Source organism: Wyeomyia smithii, chromosome 3 (genome assembly GCF_029784165.1).
Source record: "Wyeomyia smithii strain HCP4-BCI-WySm-NY-G18 chromosome 3, ASM2978416v1, whole genome shotgun sequence".
In the NCBI taxonomy this organism is placed as follows: domain Eukaryota; kingdom Metazoa; phylum Arthropoda; class Insecta; order Diptera; family Culicidae; genus Wyeomyia; species Wyeomyia smithii.
The window spans coordinates 70,717,429-70,738,829 of record NC_073696.1 but is presented as its reverse complement, the minus strand read 5'-3'; the positions used below and the strand labels follow the sequence as shown (position 1 = coordinate 70,738,829).

General features: G+C 38.9%; 1 protein-coding gene across 1 annotated transcript in view; it reads right to left on the bottom strand.

Moving 5' to 3' along the window:
• LOC129728339 (proton-coupled zinc antiporter SLC30A2-like) overlaps positions 1-21,401 on the bottom strand; it is an 84,072-nt gene that overhangs the window by 48,640 nt on the left and 14,031 nt on the right. The window contains exons 3-4 of the mRNA XM_055686776.1: positions 16,913-17,017; positions 16,310-16,430 (exon numbers count right to left, since the gene is read on the bottom strand). Of these exons, the coding sequence (XP_055542751.1) occupies positions 16,310-16,430; positions 16,913-17,017 (226 nt within the window). The remainder of the gene's footprint in view (positions 1-16,309; positions 16,431-16,912; positions 17,018-21,401) is intronic.

The window sequence follows — 21,401 nt, the reverse complement described above, 5'->3', positions numbered from 1 at the left end:
TGTAGTTTATGAAAATATTTTTTTGGAGAAAAAAACATTTTTAATAGTAATTATTTTAAACAATATGTTGAAAAAGTATGTTCTGGGGCACTAAAAATTAAAAAAAAAATCACAAGTATTTTTGACAAAATTATGAAACTGTCCTGAAAATTTAGAGTTGGTGTTATTTTTTGTTCACAAGATATGGGGTTTGAAATACATGTGCGGCACCAACTTTGAAAGCCCATATCTTTTGAACAAAAAATAACACCAACCCGAAAATCTCAGGACAGTTCCGAAACTTCGTCAAAAATACTTGTGATTTGTTTTCAAATTTAAAATAGTTACTACATAAACTACAACTTAGGATGCATCTGCTGTGAAAATTCCATCAAATTCGATGCAATGTTTTCAAAGATATATCAATTTGAAAAGAATATTGACCTAAATTTCAAATGACAATAACAACTTGAAAACTTACTCAAATTCAATAAAAAATGGAAAATCAACTTCCCGAGTGAAACTCTTGAAGTTTTCAGTGTTTATTTGAAAAATTAGACATCGCGATTTTTAGTGATCCGTATCACGAATTCTGACCCAGGTAAAATTTTGTTTTCTCGATTCGTCGGTAGACATTTTGATGAAACGCTGTGTCCTTTGTCAGCTTCTTTTTTAGTTGTTGTCGTATTTCCAAGGCCATCGTTTCAAAGTTTGTTTGAAAATTGCTCGTGCCCTTTCGTCTTCAACTGACTCTCGCGGCATTCTCACGGTTTTCGCTTCAATTGGAGCGAACGTGTGGATGTTGTCCAATCCGATCAGCATTCTAGGCCGGCCGTTGTATGATGGCGCATAGGGTCACACTGGTCTGACAGCTCTTCTGCGTTCAGCTTTTCATCCGTTCCTGTCTCCGATGTCTAGAGATTCAATCGACCGTCATTTTTATTGTAAGTATTCCTGGGACGCCAACAACTTTCAGCCGATCCACTAAGCTTTTCTCCTATAACGTCACCGACTAACGTCCTTCGTTTAGGAACGATAAAACCATTCGCCGCAGCGAAGTTTCCCAGTAATCATCCGAAGCAATGTCAGCTGACTACTCCCTGTACCGGATGAAGGAGATGACCATGAACTTGTCTGCATTCGCTGACGTCGCACCGTATTGCATGGGACTGTTCTGTGTTCATTGAGGCATACTTAACACAGTCTGAAACTATATCAACTATCTTCATCCGGTCAGCATACGCCAACTTTCTGAAGTTTTCGAAATATCGCAGTCCATGCGATCCCACACCCTGCACGGTTTCCGCTTCTTCCACTCTTCCTTATCAGTTCCATTCGCATCTTCGCCATGGTTGGTTTGGTTGGCTTGGTGAGAACTGTCAAACAGTGGCTACTCCTCCGGTTTTCCCAAGAAAATGGGTAACTTCTTAGTAACTCCGCTTCTCGGCGCCAATTGAGTCCCTTCGTTGGACCGGATCGGTGCTGCCCCATCCCGTATTGCTTCATCTGTTCAATTTTTCTCTTCGGATTCGGATTTGTTTGCATCTTTTCATTTTCGAAATGGATGTTATCGTTTTCGTTGTCGTCCTCGTCATTATCGTCAACGTCCAGGTTGTCTTGGTTCCCCTTTAAGAACTGTTGGATTTCCGGTTTGCGCAGAAGTGTATCCTGCTTTTTCCGAAACTTGTGCCTTCAGCCTTTTGCCGGTACCTTATTCCACCAGAAAGCAACGGGTTGACTTTTTTCCCAACAGCTTTCAATGTCTCCATTTCGTCATCCAGGCTTGTCATCTCGGACAGGAACTCTACCGCTCTCTCATTCATTTAACCTGTAGTCTTCATATTTTGCTGTGAAGACTCGACAGAAACGGACGTGTTAAATGGTCGCTCCATTATAATTTGATCTGTGAGTACAAATAACGGTACGGTCTATCCGAATGGTGTGCTGTGTAAAAATAATCCTCGTTGGAGGCCTAGGCTATTGTGCAGCTGTGTTGCAAAAATTTGATCGCCACTCAAGGTTGGTTCGCTACCGTGTAGCTGTATTGCTGCCATCTGGTGATCGTGCTGTCGAAGACAACTAGAGCATTGTAGCGGGTAAGGCCTGTACTCGAAGAACCGCATCAGACAGAAGTGTTCACCAAAAATTTATTTCAAGTCGGATTTTCTTGAAACTTTCAGGGAATGAACTAAGGGGCCATCCACATACCACGTGGACAGATTTTTAACGATTTTGACCCCCCCTCCCACTCCGTGGACAATTGTTCATATAAATTCTAAAAAAAAGCCATTAGCCACCCCCCCCCCCTCCAGAGCTGTCCACGTGGTATGTGGATGGCTTCTAATACATGTGGATTATGTTTCGGCATAATGAACTTATTAAATTTCCTTTCCATCGCTGAAAGCCCATACCGTTCCCTTAAGACCCCTCATTACATTCTGTATAATGGTAGAGCCGACCTCTTTGGTCACTTTCATCCCTTCTTTCTTTAACTCCAACTCGTTCTTAAACACCTTGGACAATTTTCGAACTTTTGCCTTCATTATGGCCCAAAATCTTTCCGCCGGACGAATCTCTGGTGAATTTAGAGGGTTGGCGGTTTTGGTACAAAAATAACGTTATTGTCTCTGTACCAGTCCAACGTCGATAGCGCGTAATGGCATGATGCCAGGTCCGGTCAAAACAATGTTTCGCCTCCGTGGGATTGCTTCCTTGTGCGGGAGTTGGCCGCTGTGTCTTGTTGATTACGCCAGTTCGTTGCCTTCCGGATCTTGAATACACGAAGCCCAGCTCGTTCCTTGGTTTGCTGAACGAACCAGAAACACTTTGTCTTCTCAGCCGCGTCGCGAATCGAAAGGTTTGGATTACGCTTGAAATAATCCAACACCTTCCGGACCTTCACAGGATCAGCTGTCTTCGATTTTCTTCCACTTCCAGCACGCTTCTTGGTCGTCTGGGACTTCTTAAACTGTTATACCACCTGAGACTCACTGGTGATTTTCTTCTTGTTTCGATGACATCTAAATAACCACTGAACCAAAAAGTAAACCACTGAACTGATTGTTATGAAATTTTGCACATGTAAATATGTGAATACACTCCAAGCTATTTATACCCAGCTTTTCATCAATTTTTACCCATGAACAAAAATATTACACAGGGAGAAAAATGGCGCATTTTTGTCAAATACAGGCCTTACGCTTAAAAACGAAAAACAAAAGGCGTATCGACGTGTTTCTCGTCGAAGCTTGTGTGCTAGCTTAAGCGCAATGAATGTAGTTCCCTTATCCACCGATCCTCTGTCTCAGAACCCTCCCAACCTTCTCAACCATGTCCCTCCTGCTCAATCTACTTCTGTTCCTGTTTCAGTCACCCCTCGCCCTTGGTTCTATCCAGACGGAGCGAATGGGAAGATTTTTGTTTATTTTCGCCCCAAAACAGGACCAAAACCGAAACCATTAAATATCTTGCAAATTTCTAGAGACCTGACATCAGGCTGTTTCCAATATATATTTTTTCCTTCTCACAATAAATAGTTTAGCCGTATCTTTTTCCTTCATGCAACTACGAGTTGTAAGTGTTTCGGGTCAAAGTTGAGAAAGCTGGAAATTGTACGTCTAAAGAAAATGAAAAAATCATATAGTTTTCGGGAGTAGAAATTAACGGGATTGGAGTCCAGTGTAGTGAAAACAATTTAGTGCGTTTTATCGGTGAAAGTGTGATTGTTCTAGCGAGGGGGAATTGGCAAAATTGTTAGAAGAGTTGAGATTTTATGATTGCCTCGCGGCTTTTTGTTTCGCGGTTTCGTGGTAGTAGTGTGTATATCTGGATCGTGTGTATTAAGTGTGGACGTGCGAGTTACGGTTGCCGGCACTGCTGCTCGCACAAGCTCCATGATTCAGAGATGGACGGGAATCGGAAGATAAGTATTGGTGTTTGTGTTCTTTTACATGCAGTATGAAGTAGGGGTGGGCAAAACGGCTCTTTTCGAAAAGCCGCTCTAAACCGGTCACTTACCGTCTCATATGAGCGCCTTAAAGTTAACAATTATTTGCGTGTAAGGTGTGACGGATCGTGTTGTTTTGGTAAACTCTGGTTTCGGGCGAACCGTGGTTTATTTTCTTAAACCGTTCGTTCGTTTGCTTTTTCTAGGAACCGGTTCATATGATCGGCTCTTGAGCCACTCGCCCATCCTTAGCATGAAGTAGGCTTTGAAAACAGAACGAGGTTCGACTGGCCGATGCTATATCGAAGGCAAAGCGAAGGATTTTCATAATGTTGCCGCCATTGTTGATATTCTTACTCCCGTGAGTAAAGGTTCGTTTCGCGTAGCTTGATTTTCAGTATTGCATCGGCCTGTGACACTTTTGCGGTAGCGGATTTTCTGGTGTGAATAGTAGGTTGCCGCCGCCCGATAGAAGAGTACAGATACAATGCGACAAGATCTGCATTTAAATATATTTTATTTTGCAACCGTACTACATTTCGTCCGGAAATAGTTACATGCGATGACAATTCATGTACCGCTGCCTTTTCGAGCAACGATGTCTCAGTACATACCCAACATTATTACATAACTGTATGGATTCCTCATATATGAAAGATGAAGATAGTTTTTGTTTTGTTTTTTTTTTTTTGGTTTCCGATTGAATGGCCAATCACTCGAACTCGGCTTACCGAAATGTATTATTTCCCATAATAAGCGCGTGCTAAAAATCTTTGAACACGCTAAGCAGTGTATATGAATAAGTCAAAATCGGTTAGTTGAATAATCCGTTTCGCTTATATATAGATTATCTAACTAGGGGGATTAGGGGCATAATGAGCACACGGGGCGAAATGGGCACCCCTCTTTTATGCGAAACTACGCATTTTTTAATACAATATGGTATGTGTACCTCTTACGTAGTTACTACAGTATCTTTTTATGTAGAACAGAAGTGGTTTGTCTGTTAAAAATATGGAAATATATTAAAAAAATCAACTTGGTTCCCGGATGTTGGAAAAATTATTTATATTGCGCACTACAAAATAAGCTTCTACGGCCGTTTAAATGGCTCAATCAAGTATGTAGACACATCAATATGACATATGGGTCGTACCCCAAATTTCTCCATCATTGAAGTTTTGATTTTGAGCTATAATTATTATTAAAATCTCATGTTAACTTTAACTAATTCGATAGGGGCGAAATGGTCACCTTTAGATGGGGTGAAATGAGCACACCTTGTCACATTAACCTACCTGAAAATCATCTCAGTAGACTTGTGAGCTTGTCTGTTTCCATAGTCAGTGTTTGTTTACAGTGATGGTGCGAATATATATATAATATATGATTGGAAAATCTTTGGGACCGAATCGGCCAGAAAAAGGGACTGCAGGCAGAATTGGCCATCATAAGGCGCGGCGGGACATTCACGAAACAAGCCGCCAAGCATCACGGCATCCCGCGACAAACGTTGGCCCATTAGTTGTACCTCTACACATTCTCAAGATATGTTCTATAAGAGTGCTCATTATACCCCGTGGGTGCTCATTATGCACCAGTGGGGTGCTCATTGTGCCCCACACATCGACTGATTGCTAGTTTTTGATGCATGAATCTAATTTGTGTTTTTCACCATTATCAGTTACTTTTCAATTTGTGAATAGTGTACCTTTAATTATAGATAGTTAATTCAAGTTTTGCACTGAAGACAGCTTAAAACTTTTGTCGTTTTCCATGCTTAAATCAGCAACCAAGTTAGGGTGCCCCTATTCCCCCTATATAGTAGAATCTTTGTTTGTCCTGGGCAAGATTAAGACTATATGATCGTTTCCGTTTTGCAATTCATGATTTCTCTAGCTTTTGGGTAAATATTGCTACGAATGAACATTTCTCTCAATTGATCATGTTGAAATCTTGTAGGTGGACATGGAACAAGCTCATGTATACTTGGATTGTGACTGAATTGGCCTTTTTCAAATGAACATTGTATGTATTATGTATGTTTGCATACCTATTTGCATTTTTTTTTTTTTAAATGTTGAAGCTTTGCATGCATGGAACTCTGCCAGTTTTTATATTCAATAGGTGTCACAGGTTACTCATCGTATCAACGGGCTCGTTCAAGCGCTGGAAATTGTATATTTCGTGACACAAACCACGCACACGGGTGCGAGGCCCCAACAAAACATTTATTGCTTGTTGGTTTAATTCGGTTCCATGAACGAAAACATAACTTCTTTTGTATGTCTTTCATGTAAACCATTTGTCCATCGTCTTTCTTGCTTAAGCCGGTCTCAAATCAAAAAATCGCTTTTTGAAAGTAGACGACCAGTACCAGTATACCAGAAACGTCTTTAGTTAATCTATTAGGCTTAAAGCCAGATGCCCTGGTGACCGAATATTTGGATACTCCGCGTCGATACTTTCCATGAGGTTTCTTCAGTCAGATTAACAACGCGTTATAGTTTTCGGTCGAGTAAAGGGTCACTTCACCAGGAAGTAATAGGAATGGTGAGGCGTTAACGTGGATATAACTTTTGTGATTCGTAGCTTTCATAACATTGTGTAGTTGACTGATATAAATCAATGGAGGATACGTTTCGGTAGTTGAATAATGACTTCATAAGGAGATTTCCGTCCGTCCGTCTTAATTTAGGTCCGATGTACTCGCGTGCGCTTCATTTTTGCAGTGTTACATCATCAAACAGAATAAGCTCGGACCGCGTTATGAATTTCACGGTGAATATTATTAACTCGTAGGCGCGATATTAGTCATAAGCCACTCGAATTCAGTGCATCGTTTACCAAAACGAACCCTGCTGCAAACCCTGCCCCTATTTCCAAAATCCCAGTGATTTCTCGTGGAAGTGCAGAGGTGTTCTCGGCTTCCAATAAAGCGAGTATCACGTCAACATATTCCAATACACACTCCTTCTTTGACCTGCATTCGGATGCGGCCGGCGCTGGTATTGCCTAATAGAAAGACTGAGGTCACCAGTTTTTACACATTGAGGATGAATGTTGATCCCAAACATCTTCTGTTGGTTCTCTGTGTAATCACAGCTGATCTGGCAATAACGGATTAGCAACCGCGGGCGGTCAATCATGCTCATGCTCATCTTTTTCCTTCATGCAACTACGATTATAGTCTATTGGTACATTTCTTCGGTCACTCATATTTCCCCGTTGCCAAATCCTATTTGTTCTGTACACTTGTTAGTATTAATTACTCTACCATTCCAAAGTCTATCTCTATACTATTTCAAAGGCTATGCTCCCTTCTCGCTGTCAAGCAGCTGCCAGTTGGAAGGGCTCGGAGCAATTTGCCGTCGGCGCTTACACCGTCGGGGTACACAATGGTCCTAACACTACTGTGAATATTCGGTAATTGAACTAAGGAAACTTAACAGCCACTCTGTTTATTGTTGTTGTTTATTGTTGGTCCTGAATTATCTGATATATTGGTGATCTTAATGATGAAATAAACTACTTATTACTCAGTGCGTCTTGAACTGTCCTACAGATCAGACGTTTTTTTGGTTGCTTGTGGACTGGTCTTTGACTGCCTATAGCTTCAAAGTTTGTGTTATGTCAGTGTGTCTTTTAAAGATTACCTGGAAGTTATTTCCCATCAGTCTTTCTCAAGACTACCTACTTTTGAATTTAACATTTGTTTCAACTTTTTTCGTATCACCTGAAATGGCTGGACGGAAAAAGAAACCTCGCATCGCTGCGGGGAGGAAAAGAGAGGCATCTCTTTCTGACACTTCGAGTGTCTGTAGTGACAATCCTTTTGATATTTTGCCTGAGCAAGAAGCTGGTGAAATGGAAGTTATTAATAATGAAACTATACAAAATATAAAATCTTTAAAAAAGGAGAAAGTTCCACCAATTGTGGTAACTATTTCTTCTGAATTTAATATATTCAAAAAGGAACTTTCAACGTTTGTTTCTGACGTTAAAGTTACCTATCAAATTGGCCGTAGAGGTGAATGCCGCTTATTAGCCGACTCAGTAAAGGGTCGTGATCGTCTTGTTCAGTATTTAACTGACAAGATGTACAAATTTTTTACATATGACACCAAGAACGCCAAGCCGTTCAAGGTTGTCTTGAAAGGTCTCACCAACGATCAAACCGTTGATGAGATCAAACTTACTTTAACAGAATTACTTGGCATAGCCCCTACCCAAGTAATTCTAATGAAACAAAAATCACGAGGCGAAAACAGTCAGAGAACTGGAATTTCCCTTGTTAATTATTTAATTCATTTTAACCGCAATGAGGTTAACAACTTAAAATTTTTTGAAAAAGCACATGCTTTGTATAATGTGCGTGTAAAGCGGGAAATTTATAGGAAGTATGGCGGAGGTGAAAAGCATATCACCCAATGCCGTACTTGCCAACGTTATGGCCATGGTTCCAAATTCTGTAACATGGACCAAAAATGTATTAATTGTGGAGACTCTTCTCACAAAAAGGACACATGTCCTGTGAAAGAGAGTAAAAATTTTCGCTGTGCGAATTGTAACGGCAACCATATGTCAAATTTTCATCAATGCCCAGTCCGTTTAGCAATTGTTAAGGCAAGGCAAGGTAAACAAAATTCAATTTCTCAATTAAAACCAACTTCAAAACAAAATTCTCCAAGCGTACCAGTGACGCATAGTTTACCTACTCCTTTGCATACCCGTTTAACTTATGCACAGGTTACAGGTAGTTCGAACATTATACCGCCTAGTGTTGGTAGTTCGAAAATGACCGTTAATATGGGTAAGCAAAACACGCTAGAAAATAATTGTACACCTGTTACTCCAGCTAATATTGCTGCCGAAAATATTTTTTCTAATGTCAACTGCCTGGGGCCTATTACGGCAGGTAAACTTTCTTTTTTGCAACAGGCAATGTTCGATCTTATGAACGCCATGTTGCAGGCAAAATCAATGTTTGAAGCCATTCAAATAGGCACAAATTTTACTATTAAAATTGTTTCTAATTTAAAATTTAGCAATGATTTTAAATAAAACAATTAAAATATTAAATTGGAATGCTCGCACATTGAAGGCCAATGAGAATGAGCTTTTTAATTTTTTAACAGTAAATAATGTGCATATTGCAATTATTACTGAAACATTTTTGAAACCCAACATAAAATTAAAATATGATCCCAATTACGTGGTTCATAGATATGATAGGATTCAGGGTTCCGGCGGTGGAGTTGCAATTGTTATTCATCGCCGAATCAAGCATCGTGCTCTTCCCCATCTTGAGACGAAAGTTATTGAAACTTTGGGAATTGAAGTTCAAAGTGAACTTGGGATTTTATTTATTGCCGCAGCATATTTACCATTTCAATGCACACGCGAGCTCAAAAATTATTTTAAAGGTGATTTACAAAAACTCACCAGAAATCGTTCGAAATTTTTCATAATCGGCGATTTTAACGCTAAACATCGTTCATGGAATAATTCTCAAAGTAATTCCAATGGCAAAATTTTATTCCATGATTGTTCTTCAGGATACTATTCTATTTTGTCTCCGAATAGTCCTACATGCTTTTCTTCTGTAAGAAACCCTTCAACAATTGATTTGGTGCTTACAGATCAAAGTCATGTATGTAGTGATTTGATCACACATGCTGACTTTGATTCTGACCATCTTCCAATAACTTTTTCTTTATCCCATGAATCAGTTTTAAACCCTATGAGCTCTGTTTTTAATTATAACAAGGCTAATTGGGAAAGTTACAAAACTCATATTGAGAGAAATTTCAATAATGAGCTTGATTTGCAAAACGAAGTGAATATTGATTCCGCTTTGGAAACATTAAAATGTGCAATTGTTGATGCCAGGAATTATTCTGTTCCAAAGGCTCAAGTGAAATTTGATTCATCAATAATTGACGAAAATCTTCAACTTCTAATTCGTTTGAAAAATGTCCGCAGACGTCAATATCAACGTTCTCGTGACCCTGTTTTTAAAACTATTTATAAAGATTTACAGAAAGAGATTAAGCATGGATTTACTCTTCTGAGAAATCAAAATTTTGAGACTAAAGTTGAAAAATTGAAACCATATTCAAAACCATTTTGGAAGCTGTCGAAGATTCTTAAAAAACCTTCAAAGCCTATTCCAGTTTTAAAAGATGGTGAACGTTTTCTTGTATCCAAAGAACAAAAGGCTCAAAGACTTGCTCAGCAGTTTGAGAGTGTTCATAACTCAAATTTGAATTTTGTGAGTCCAATTGAAAATGAAGTCACACGTCAATTTGATTTAATTTCTTCCCAGAATTTTTTACCTGCAGAAATAATTGAAACTAACTTGAATGAGATTAAATCAATTATTAAAAAATTCAAAAATATGAAAGCACCTGGTGACGATGGAATCTTTAATAGACTAATCAAACATCTCCCTGAGAGCACAATGGAATTTTTAGTGAAAATTTTCAATTGCTGCTTCAAAATTGCATATTTTCCCAAATTATGGAAAAATGCAAAAGTTACTCCCATTTTAAAACCGGATAAGAACCCAGCTGAAGTTTTAAGTTATCGACCAATCAGTTTGCTTTCTTCAATAAGTAAACTGTTTGAGAGAATTATTCTTAACAGAATGATGTCACACATCAACGAAAATTCAATTTTTGCAAATGAACAGTTTGGATTTCGCCATGGGCATTCCACAACTCATCAATTGCTCAGAGTTACTAATATGATACGAGCTAACAAATCTGAAGGTTATTCCACTGGAGCTGCTCTGGAGTGTTTGGCATAAAGGTTTGATTGCGAAATTGCAAACTTTTAATTTTCCAATTTTCCTAATCAAAATTTTAAAAAATTATCTTACTGATCGAACTCTGCAGGTTGTCTATCAGAATTCAAAATCTGATAGATTTCCTGTCAGAGCAGGTGTACCTCAAGGTTCAGTCTTGGGTCCAGTCCTGTACAACATATTCACTTCAGATCTTCCTGATTTGCCTCCAGGATGCACAAAGTCATTGTTCTGCGATGACACAAGCATTTCCGTGAAATGAAAAAGTCTTCGTGTCATATGCAGTCGATTGCAGAAAAGTTTAGATATTTTTTCTTCCTACTTGCAAAAGTGGAAAATCTCTCCCAATGCTTCTAAAACTCAAATGATAATTTTTCCGCATAAGCCTAGGGCTTCTTTCCTCAAGCCAAACAATAATCACGTTGTCAAGATGAATGGGGTTATTTTAAGTTGGTCCGACAAGGTTAAGTACTTGGGACTAATTTATGATAAAAAACTTATTTTCAAAGAGCACATTGAGAGTATACAAGCCAAGTGCATCAAATATACGAGATGTTTATATCCTCTCATTAACAGGAATTCTAAACTTTGTTTAAAGAACAAACTTTTGATTTACAAACAAATTTTTAGACCAGCAATGCTTTATGCTGTACCGATCTGGTCAAGTTGCTGTTCAACAAGGAAGAAAACGCTCCAAAGGATTCAGAATAAAATTCTGAAAATGATTTTGAAGCGTCCTCCTTGGTTTGGTACACTCGAATTACATAGACTTACTGGTGTTGAACCATTAGAAGCTATGTCAAATAAAATTATTAACAATTTTTGACAAAAATCATTGCAATCCTCAATTGCTACGATAAGCTCTCTTTATAGCCAATAAGTTAGCAATTAAGTTAGTTGTAAGTTTACTTCCCCTTTTCTGACAAGTAGGTTTAAATCTCTACGAATGATAAGTCCTAATTGCGAAAGCAAACAAATCCTAACAATTAAAATTACAAATTTCTAACAATGTTGAGAAGTCACCATTTGTGATTGGACACACATACTCATTATTTACTAATATTTATCATAAATACTTAAGCTACTAACAAATCCCCCCTTAAAAAAAAAAAAAAAAGTTAGCGAGCATCTATGAATATAAACAACATCTCTGTTGATCGTTATAAGTGACACTTTAGCGCAGATTTTTTCAAGCTGGTTAGGAAATTTGATTAGTCAGACCAAAGTGATTACGATCCTATCGTAAAAGAAAACCGAAACTGCTGGGGGGGATTGGACAATCATAAAATTTGGCACTTTCATCATCATCACAACTACTTATTACTAATTAATGTTTACAGACAATAAAGTACACTTCGGAAACATTTAAGCTTGTCGTCTACGGAGAATTTGCTTGAACGTTACTACCGAGATGTTGAAGTCGGCTAGATCTGCTACAACGTTGAAGCTAGCTGACATAGAACGGATGGGATCGTGTTGCCCATATGACGCAGAACGATGCGGTAGCGAAAGGAAGTTTCATGGTCGTAATGGCCCATCCGGAGCATACAGATGTAACTGCTCTAAAATTCTCGGGGCATCGGTTACACCAGTTAAAATTTTGAACACAAATAAAATCTGTGAATCGAAACGTCTTTGTTGCAGTGTTTCCATACCTAAAAGCTGGCAGCGAACAGAATATGCCGGTAGCTGCTGCCGATCACGCCACGGAAGAAAACAAGGGCGTATCGTACAAATTTCCGTTGCACCGATTCAATTCTAGCAATTCAGTTTGCGTTATATGGACACCACACTACGGAATTAGTTTCCAGAACAGATCGCACCAAGGAATAGTGTAATAATCAAAGGCACAGAGGATCATGAAATTCCGCAGCTATCTTGAAAATAAAACCAAGTTGTCGATTCGCCTTAGCTATAATCTCATTGTAGTGTGGCCTGAAGGACAGAGCTGCATCCAACGTTACCCCCAAATCTCGAATCTGGTAAACTCTTGTCAGAGTTTGGCCAACCATTGTATAGCAGAACGTTTTCGGATTATTTTTCCTATGGAACGAAATCACACAACATTTCTGAATACTAACCGTCAAATGATTTTTGGAAAACCACTTGAGAAAAAGGTCGACTAGTCGCTGGAGTTCGAGACAGTACACTGTAGACTGTTCGTATTATCTTGTACAACTTAACATCATCTGCAAAAAACATACGGCATTTGTCTGGCAATATCAGTGATGCGTCATTTATACACAATGCAAAGAGCAGTGGTCCTAAATTACTGCCCTCCGGAACGCCTGATACATTCGAAAAATGAGAAGAATGCTGTGATCCAACCTTTATGTAAAGTGTGCGATTAACCAAATCCAAGTTTCTTCATCTTAGCGAGCAGGATACCATGGTCAACACAGTCAAATGCAGCTTTCAAATCAGTATAAACCGCATCGATTTGGGAGCCTTCGGTCATATTTTGTAAGCATATTGCAGTGAATTGCACGAGGTTGATAGCAGTAGAGCGTTTTGGATAACAACCGTGCTGATTTATCGTGATTTATTGCTTGCAGCTAACGAAAAGTGCATCATAAATGATTATCTCAAATACTTTTGAGCAAGCGCAGAGAGAAGTTATACCTCTGTAGTTCTGCGCATTGCGTTTGTCACCTTTTTTGTGCTCAGGGAACATAATCGATAATTTCCACCTGGTAGGGAAAACACATCGTCGAAGCGACAAGTTAAATAGCAAGTTTATTGGACGTACGAACACAGTTTTACATTTTTTCAGGACGTAAGATGGAATGCCATCAGGCCCAGGAACGTAAGAGAGATTCAGTTTGTCGATTGCAGCTTCCACTTGGCGGTTAGTTATTATGAATCAGCCAAAGTCATTGACGTCTTTGGGGATATCATCTAAAGCTGAGCCAATCTCTGCAGCTGTAGCCGTAGAGCTACGAAAAATCTGTTGAAAGTGTTGAACAAATAAGACGCACTTCTCAGATGCCGTGTTAGCTTGACAATCACCCAAAAACATATTTTTTGGTAGGCCTTTTTCTTTTCTCTTGCTGTTGACGAACGACCAAAAACGCCGTGGATTTCGTCTTAGACTGTTCTGCATGCGCACAGTATATCGACAGGTAGCGATTATAAATTCGATAAGAATTACTAGCAAGATTGAATTCCTGTTTCATTGACGGGTTCGCATTTTGCAAAACTTTCGCAGTGCCGACGACCGCTGTCGGAGGGACACAGTGAACGAGTGTGTTCTTGACCGTGTCGTTAAAATAACTGATTGCATCATCGATGGAAGGTCCGCTTTCCAAAAACTGCCAATCAATTTGAGAGATCAAAGTGCTCAAAGTGTCGAAGTCGGCTCTACGGAAATCTAAACTTTGGTTGGTTGCACAATCCTCGAATTGAACGGCTAACATTTGCTGGACAGTGATAGCCAGCGCAGGGTGGTTGGAGTCTGGGGGTAATAACGGCTCATCTGCCAAAGAAAGTTTACACAGAGTATCATTATTAGTCAGAGCCAAATCTAGTAAACGGTCATTACTATTAGTCACATAATTCATTTGCGATACACCACTTGGTGTAGGCTGAATCTATCCAACAAGGCAGAACTCCAAGCTGAGATTTGCGATTGGATATATTCAATGACTGGCCTGTAATTATTTAAAGAAGACAAAACAGATCCAATGGATTGGACATGATTTTCAACGGTCGTAACATCAGCTTTGCGGTCAGGAGGCAAATAGGTAACACCGAAACTGACTTTGTGAAGCGGCATTTAGACTATAATCCACAGCTGTTCGAGTGTATCACAAACGAGAGCAGGGTCAATATAGCTACAAGAGCGGTTGGAGACAGCAATCAAAACTCCTCCACCACGCGTCTCAATGCAATTTTTTCGATTATGATCGCAACAATAATCGGTGAAGACGTTGCCAAAAAGCTGCACTGAGCGAATGTTGTCGTCTAGCCACGTTTCAGTCAAAACAATGACGTTATACTCACACTTAGTAATGGCCAGGAAAAAGTTGTTTTTTTTTTTGTCCGGAGACCGCGGACGTTTTGGTAAAAAATCCGTAGCCCTGGATTAGTCTCGATAAGGGGTTGGTTTCTCGATGGATGACTAGGAGGTGCGGGAATATCAGGTGTTGTATCATTAAAATCAGTAAAATACTTGCCGATGCTAGCAAGCTGGAAGACCCCTTCCCCATACTCAAACACAGGACCGGGACGGATGATAAGCGCAGATTGCAGAGGCACGACTGTGGTGACCGGGTCAGGGGCTTCCATATTACTCAATTCGGTGCGTCCCGGGATCCTAAAAACACAAGTTGGTCGTCAGTGGAATTCGTCAAGTCGATTGTACCGAGGAAATCTGATTTAGCTGGGGAAAGCGTTGTCTGATCACAAACCTTCATCGATGAATTCACGGTTAATTTAGAGTTGTAGCGTGTGTATTGTCTGACTCTGTCGGTTGCATTCCATGTATGATGGTACGAGGAAATATCGGTGCGTTCGGTCCGCAAAAATCCTTTGCGCTATTCCGGTCCTCAAACAGACGAAAATAAATTCATTTCGGCCAATTTCAAGCATCCAGCGCCACCTCTTTGAGCTAAATATCAATGCCAACTTTAAAAGAAATGAACGTCTGAATAAACGATTCTATTTTTCATTTTAATTTGGAGAAGTTTACTACTAAGTATAGTGAGAAGTAAAATACAATTTCAGATAACATTAGATCTCGGCGTTTTATGCATCTCTAAGATATCTCTAAGTCAAAGAATAGAAAATTTTGACGGCACATGGCCCTGATGCCCGATCTAGCTGAAATTTGCATAGGGACTTTTTTTAAAAGACAATATATAATATAATGCTAAAACACCTGCTTGCTTTTGTATGCTATTTTCATCAATAATACCAAACGAAAACATAATATTATTAATAGCATTGAAGTTTTAAAAATACTAAGCTCAAAGAAAGAAATTTAAATTTAATTGAGATCATCCCAATTCACCTTCCCAATTCCCAATTGAGATCATCCCAAACCCAGTCATACTAATGACATATTCAAGCACTTTCCGGTAAAACAAATAAAAACTGTACAAAAAATTCATCACATCATGAATACTTATCTGTACAAACAAGATCATGTCGATTATATTCCATAAAAACTCGTAATAAAAAAGTCATAACTACGTACATTTTACTACTCAAGAAAATAGCCGGCTGCGAAGAAACCATAATGAGATAAACACGATGAAGTCCTTCAATGCCTGGTTTTATGCGGACCCGTAGACATAACGCTTTTTTTTTGCTCCCTCCACAACAAAGTCAACAAGAACCGACTAAGCACTTCAGACCAAATCCATTACAATTTAATAACAATCATTTCATCCCACTTCCGCGCTTTTCAGCAGAAATACGCCTTCGTGCCGTGCTCGAAAAGGATTTCATTAGCGGCCACCCGCCACCGCCGTCGTGGTGGGTGATAACGAGAACGTGACTCACCCACCGGCAACAATAAGGCCGAGCTGAATGACAAGCTGGGAAGTGGATGAGCCATTTATCTTTGCTCTTACCTCTTGGTGGACGGTCTCGCGGCGATCCACAGCGCGAACAGCGAAATCATGAAGCTAGCCAGGTCGGCTAATAGATGCGCCGCGTCCGTTGCTATTGCCAGACTGTTGGAATAGATGCCTCCTGGAAAGTGCAACGAGGTGGAACTTTTTACAATGAAATGAATATAATGACGAAACGCAGATGGTTGTTATAACTACTACAGTGCTGATGCAAACTCCTTAGTACCTCTACCTAATTGCGTTTGAAATAACTCAAAAACTCGCGCGAACACAAACGTTACAAATCTACAATTCAAATCGTATTTCATTATGGCTTTTGCCGAACCGAATCGTTCATTTACTGCGGTGGTGTAAGGTGTAAGGGTAAAGTTGTACCCTTTTCTAATTATGGTCTAATTTCTACAACTTTACATTTTTCCTAATTATTCAAACGCGCTTAAATATCGTGGTAAAACTTGAGTAAAACTTGATACAGAGTTGAATTTCACATAAATCTATTACTTGTTCTGAGGTGCAATTTCGCAAACGGGGAAATGCATTATTCTCTAACGGGACCATCAATTAGAACCGGATGTCATGATACTGTCGGGGAAATTAGTGTACCTATTATCTCGGCTATCATGAAAACAACGCACAGCACGCTAGCCAGAATTAATTTCTTCCTGGCGACTTTATCAATTCCACCTTGCCGAGGCCGATGACAATGTGCTGAAACGAAAAAGAAAAAGAAGAGCAAGAAAGGAAACAATCAGTTTACCGTGAGAATGGGACCTCAAGCGGGAAAATGTTATGCAATGGAACAAAACGCTGCTGTTGTACACAATAAAAAAAAACTAGAGCGCACTGCACTGCTGGACGGACAGCCGGAAAGAATGCACACCGCGCGATTGTGGTGCGAAACACGCGCCATTTGAAACCGAACATAATCATAAACTGCAGCAGAAGGAAAACGGCCATCGCAAACCATAATCGTGCTTTTTATCGTCATTGCTCCCTTGTGGGAATTCACCCACAACTGTTATGGTCTGTAGAAAAACCGTACCAGTAAACGGATTATTTACACACGACTTGTTATACTAGCATTTGGAGCGACCCTCGATCTTGTAAGTACTTGTTAAAATAACTACTATTTTGAGCTGAGAAATTTACAAGTTGACACACAATTTTTGATTTGCTAGTTCCAAACTTGCGACGCAATATTGTAGCACGCAAATAAAATTTGCATCTAAACAAAGTTTTCCATTGCAAGTACGTAATAATGCGAAAGGAAAATATCTGTTCCAAATCATCACAGGATGTAAACCCGTTCCCATGTATCCCATTTATTGTGGGTGAACCCCGCAGTAAACCGTTGTCTCTAAATGTGGAAAAGTGAAAACTTACAGATTTCCGAAAGAAAATTAATGCTATTGTAAAAGCTGTTTCTGGCAGTATTACTTTCTCGCTATCAACAATTTTCGGAGTCTGCATCCTTACCACCCGAGCTGTTAGCAGAGGAAACCCCATTTCTGCCTTTGCTTTTATCAGACGTTAGGACCACATTCTGGTTGGTTTACCGCAAGCATTCAAGCAAACTGGAAAATGGAAATTGTCAGTTGTGAATTTTGATTCACTTAGAATGCAACATCTAATTAACGTAATTGACTCATTTTGCATTGCCTGCATTTTCCCCCTTTGCCCTTCCCAAAATAGAACGTCAAAACATCAGCATACCATTTCAACGAATTGAGTTAACCGCCACGACAATGATAAATGAGGTGTCAGAAAAGGCTACTGCCAACTAGCATAACTTACTCGACCCGTTCGGGAAAATCTGAATAACACCCCATAACTACTCAACACCAGAGTAGGGTGCTTTTCCATCATCACTGTGGTAAAGTTACGTCTCCCTGGCAAACAGACAGTGCAAAGCCTCGCCGAAGAAAATTGGGAAGCGATTACGGGCCCTTTTGCAACGTCTGGCTGGACCGCCATCCTGGCTCAGATGAAGTCAACAACTGCATCAGCAACAACCCAAGCAAGCCACCGAAGCTGCTGGAAAACTTTGCCACTGTGTCGCTTCGGTTGTGGCTCATAAATCATTTCCCAAAACTCGTACATCGAACTGTTTGCGCGGAACTGATGATGCGGTTGGTGACGGCACTTTGATGGTGATGAAGACGAACTTTACAACAGTTTAATCACAATCGCCTTCGCGCGGCACGGACAGCGCAATGGCCCGTGGTTTGGCAACACCACCGAACGAGCAAACCGTGCAGAGTTTGACGCTTCCGGTAACCTATGGTATGTTGGTAAAGTCGACAGTGGCAGTATGCATAACTTTTGATCGAGCGAGTTAGGAAAGTGTTCACCTGTGTGAAATAGTGGATTTTTAGTTTTTAGTTTCACAAGGATGTGTAAATATCACATAACGGTTTTGAATAATTACTTTATCGTACATAACACTGGTCAACACACTCCAAACGCTTAAACCGGAAAAAATGAAAGATTATAGCTATTCAACCATTCCTGGGAATTTTGCTGTCCCTAGCCATTACCGTTTTTTTTTGAAGACTTAGATGAGTTTCCTCGTAAACATAACATTGAAGCAACGAGTAATTTTTATACACACTCTCACGTAAGCTGACGTGTTTTGGTATGGAATGCCTTTTTTTCATTTTATCGACCAGTGAATTTGTATCAAATACATTTCGTATCAATCATTAGCCTTTCAAGTACCATCAAAATCTCTATCAGAATGCATGCCTCAAGTTAAGTTTATTTGGACTACTTCATTGAAAAGGAGATAAGCAATTATTTATGATCAGTACTTATTGTTTTAACTTTGAAATATTTGCTTCGATATTCGTCAAGCATCCGAAATAAACTTGAAAAACTCAAACGAAGCAGACACGCAGAAATGATGAAAATACTTAAAAAATTCACAAGTATTGTGTGCAAAAGCCGCCGCCACTAAATTGCCGTAATGCCGCTGCTCCTACCACTGACGCTGCTGGTATCTTCCCGAATTACTAGGTATTTAATTCTGTCGACTATGCTAGGGAAAAAAGGCATTAAGCGACCAATCAGAAGTCGAGATTTTCAAAAGTGTAATATTTGAATAATCAAATTATAATTTTCTGCATTAGAGAGCATGCATAGATGATTTTTCAATTGATCGCTGAAGGAACGGTCAACTTTCATACAGCTTGCGCTAACAAAAACTAATTTCTGAAAAAATTCAAATTTCTTAAATGATATTTCCACAGTAGCTTGTTAGATCTAAATCGGCATAATCATCAATTGAATCTTAAAGCGAGTTAAATATTTAACTTGTAACTGTGCAACCATTTTTCATAGTTACAATTCCAAATCGCCAATATTTTTCGCAGCTCCTAATAAATTCTTATTTGTTCATTAAATAGAAAAAATATTCAATAGAGTTTTGGTACAAAAAAAAGAATGCTCATGTACAGATACACAATTGTCATACAACTCTAAAATCAATTCAACGCAAACATAGGGTAAGCAAAGAGCAGTGCCACTGCACATCACATTCTTCTACGAGAAAACTCAAATGGTTTCTGTTATATTATCTCAGCAGTGCGCAGAATGCTTCTGTGTATTCTCTCTTTTCAAATATTGAGGTGAATAACAACCCAACTAACTAAATAGATTATGTCTTAATTTTTTAATGCTGGCTACAACCAAAACATAAAACCTTCAATGCCGACCACGCGGCTATAACAACCTAATAACAACAGCTATATACATGTGACATGGCTAGTTGGCCCAGGTTTATTGCAGTCATCAAAACTTCATATGCACTCCATCTCAGAACCAGATGTTTTCAACAGGCCGATTTGAATGTCATAGAATGGCTTTGAAATTTTAACTGATATATATATATATAACTGATATATGTAAAAACACATGCCGTGAAATATTTATGGTGAAACCGGCCACGAATTCAATCGTAATTAGTACGCGCCGCCGTAATTCTACAGAAAATGAATATTTAATCCAAATTTAGTTCCTCTGAACTAAGGTGATGATTGAATAAATGCCATGATTTGTCATATTTTGTTCAATGTATGACTTCATCCATGATTCGAATTCCAAAACTACCCTGTGGTACAGTAAAATAAAATGCTGATTTAGGATTGAAATTCATCATTTTGCTTTTTTTTATTCAAGGCGACATGTTATTTTCGAATAAACCTTCGAACGCATCCCAAATCCTCTATCATGACCGATTCACCTAATTTGATCAGAACATAGCATATGCTTCTTCTATTCTTCTTATATTTGACAACACTAAATACTCTGTTTTGTTATCGTTTTCTTAACGGAGCCCAATAGTGTTCTGAAAGAATATTCTAACGATACCTTCTTAGGCGAAAAAGTTAACTTAGCAATGTGGAGGATTTCCATAGAAGTAGATGGACCAAAATATTTTCATGACAACATATTTTTGAAAATTTCTTCATTTATAGAGTCATGTGTGCCCTTTCAATTGAGACCAAGAGATATTTTTTATATTTGCCCTAAAAAGAATGACAAACAAATGGAAAAAGTATAGTTTTTGATTGAAAACATCAAAAGCTTTGAGTAAAATTGAGATATTTACGATATCAGTATTGCAAACTGTTTCTCTGAAAAAGCCCTAGAAGTCGTTTAAATACAGTTTCAAAGTAAAAATGGAAATAAAATACTACAAGGTATACAGCCCTAGGGTTGTATGAAATGGTGACGTGGGACTAACGTTGTAATTACTGTAATAACAGACACAATAAATTCGTTTGCTCAGTGATTTACGTATTTTAATTCTCAGCCTTCCCTTAATTTTTTCAGAATTATATTTAATTACACTCGAAAGAACTTCATTTTCACTTGGTTATGTTGTGCCTGTAGTGTTTTTTTGTGCAAACAATTTAACAATTAGAACAAAGTTAAAGTTTAAAAAGATTCATTTTTGTTTTTTGCTGCACAAGTTTGTTTCACTGTACTACGGAGACAGCTAATATAAGAATATTATTTTATTTGTTAAAAATGAAAAAATATCCAACAATGTTGAAATGCTAGAAAAAAGATTTTAAATAGATCCTGGTAA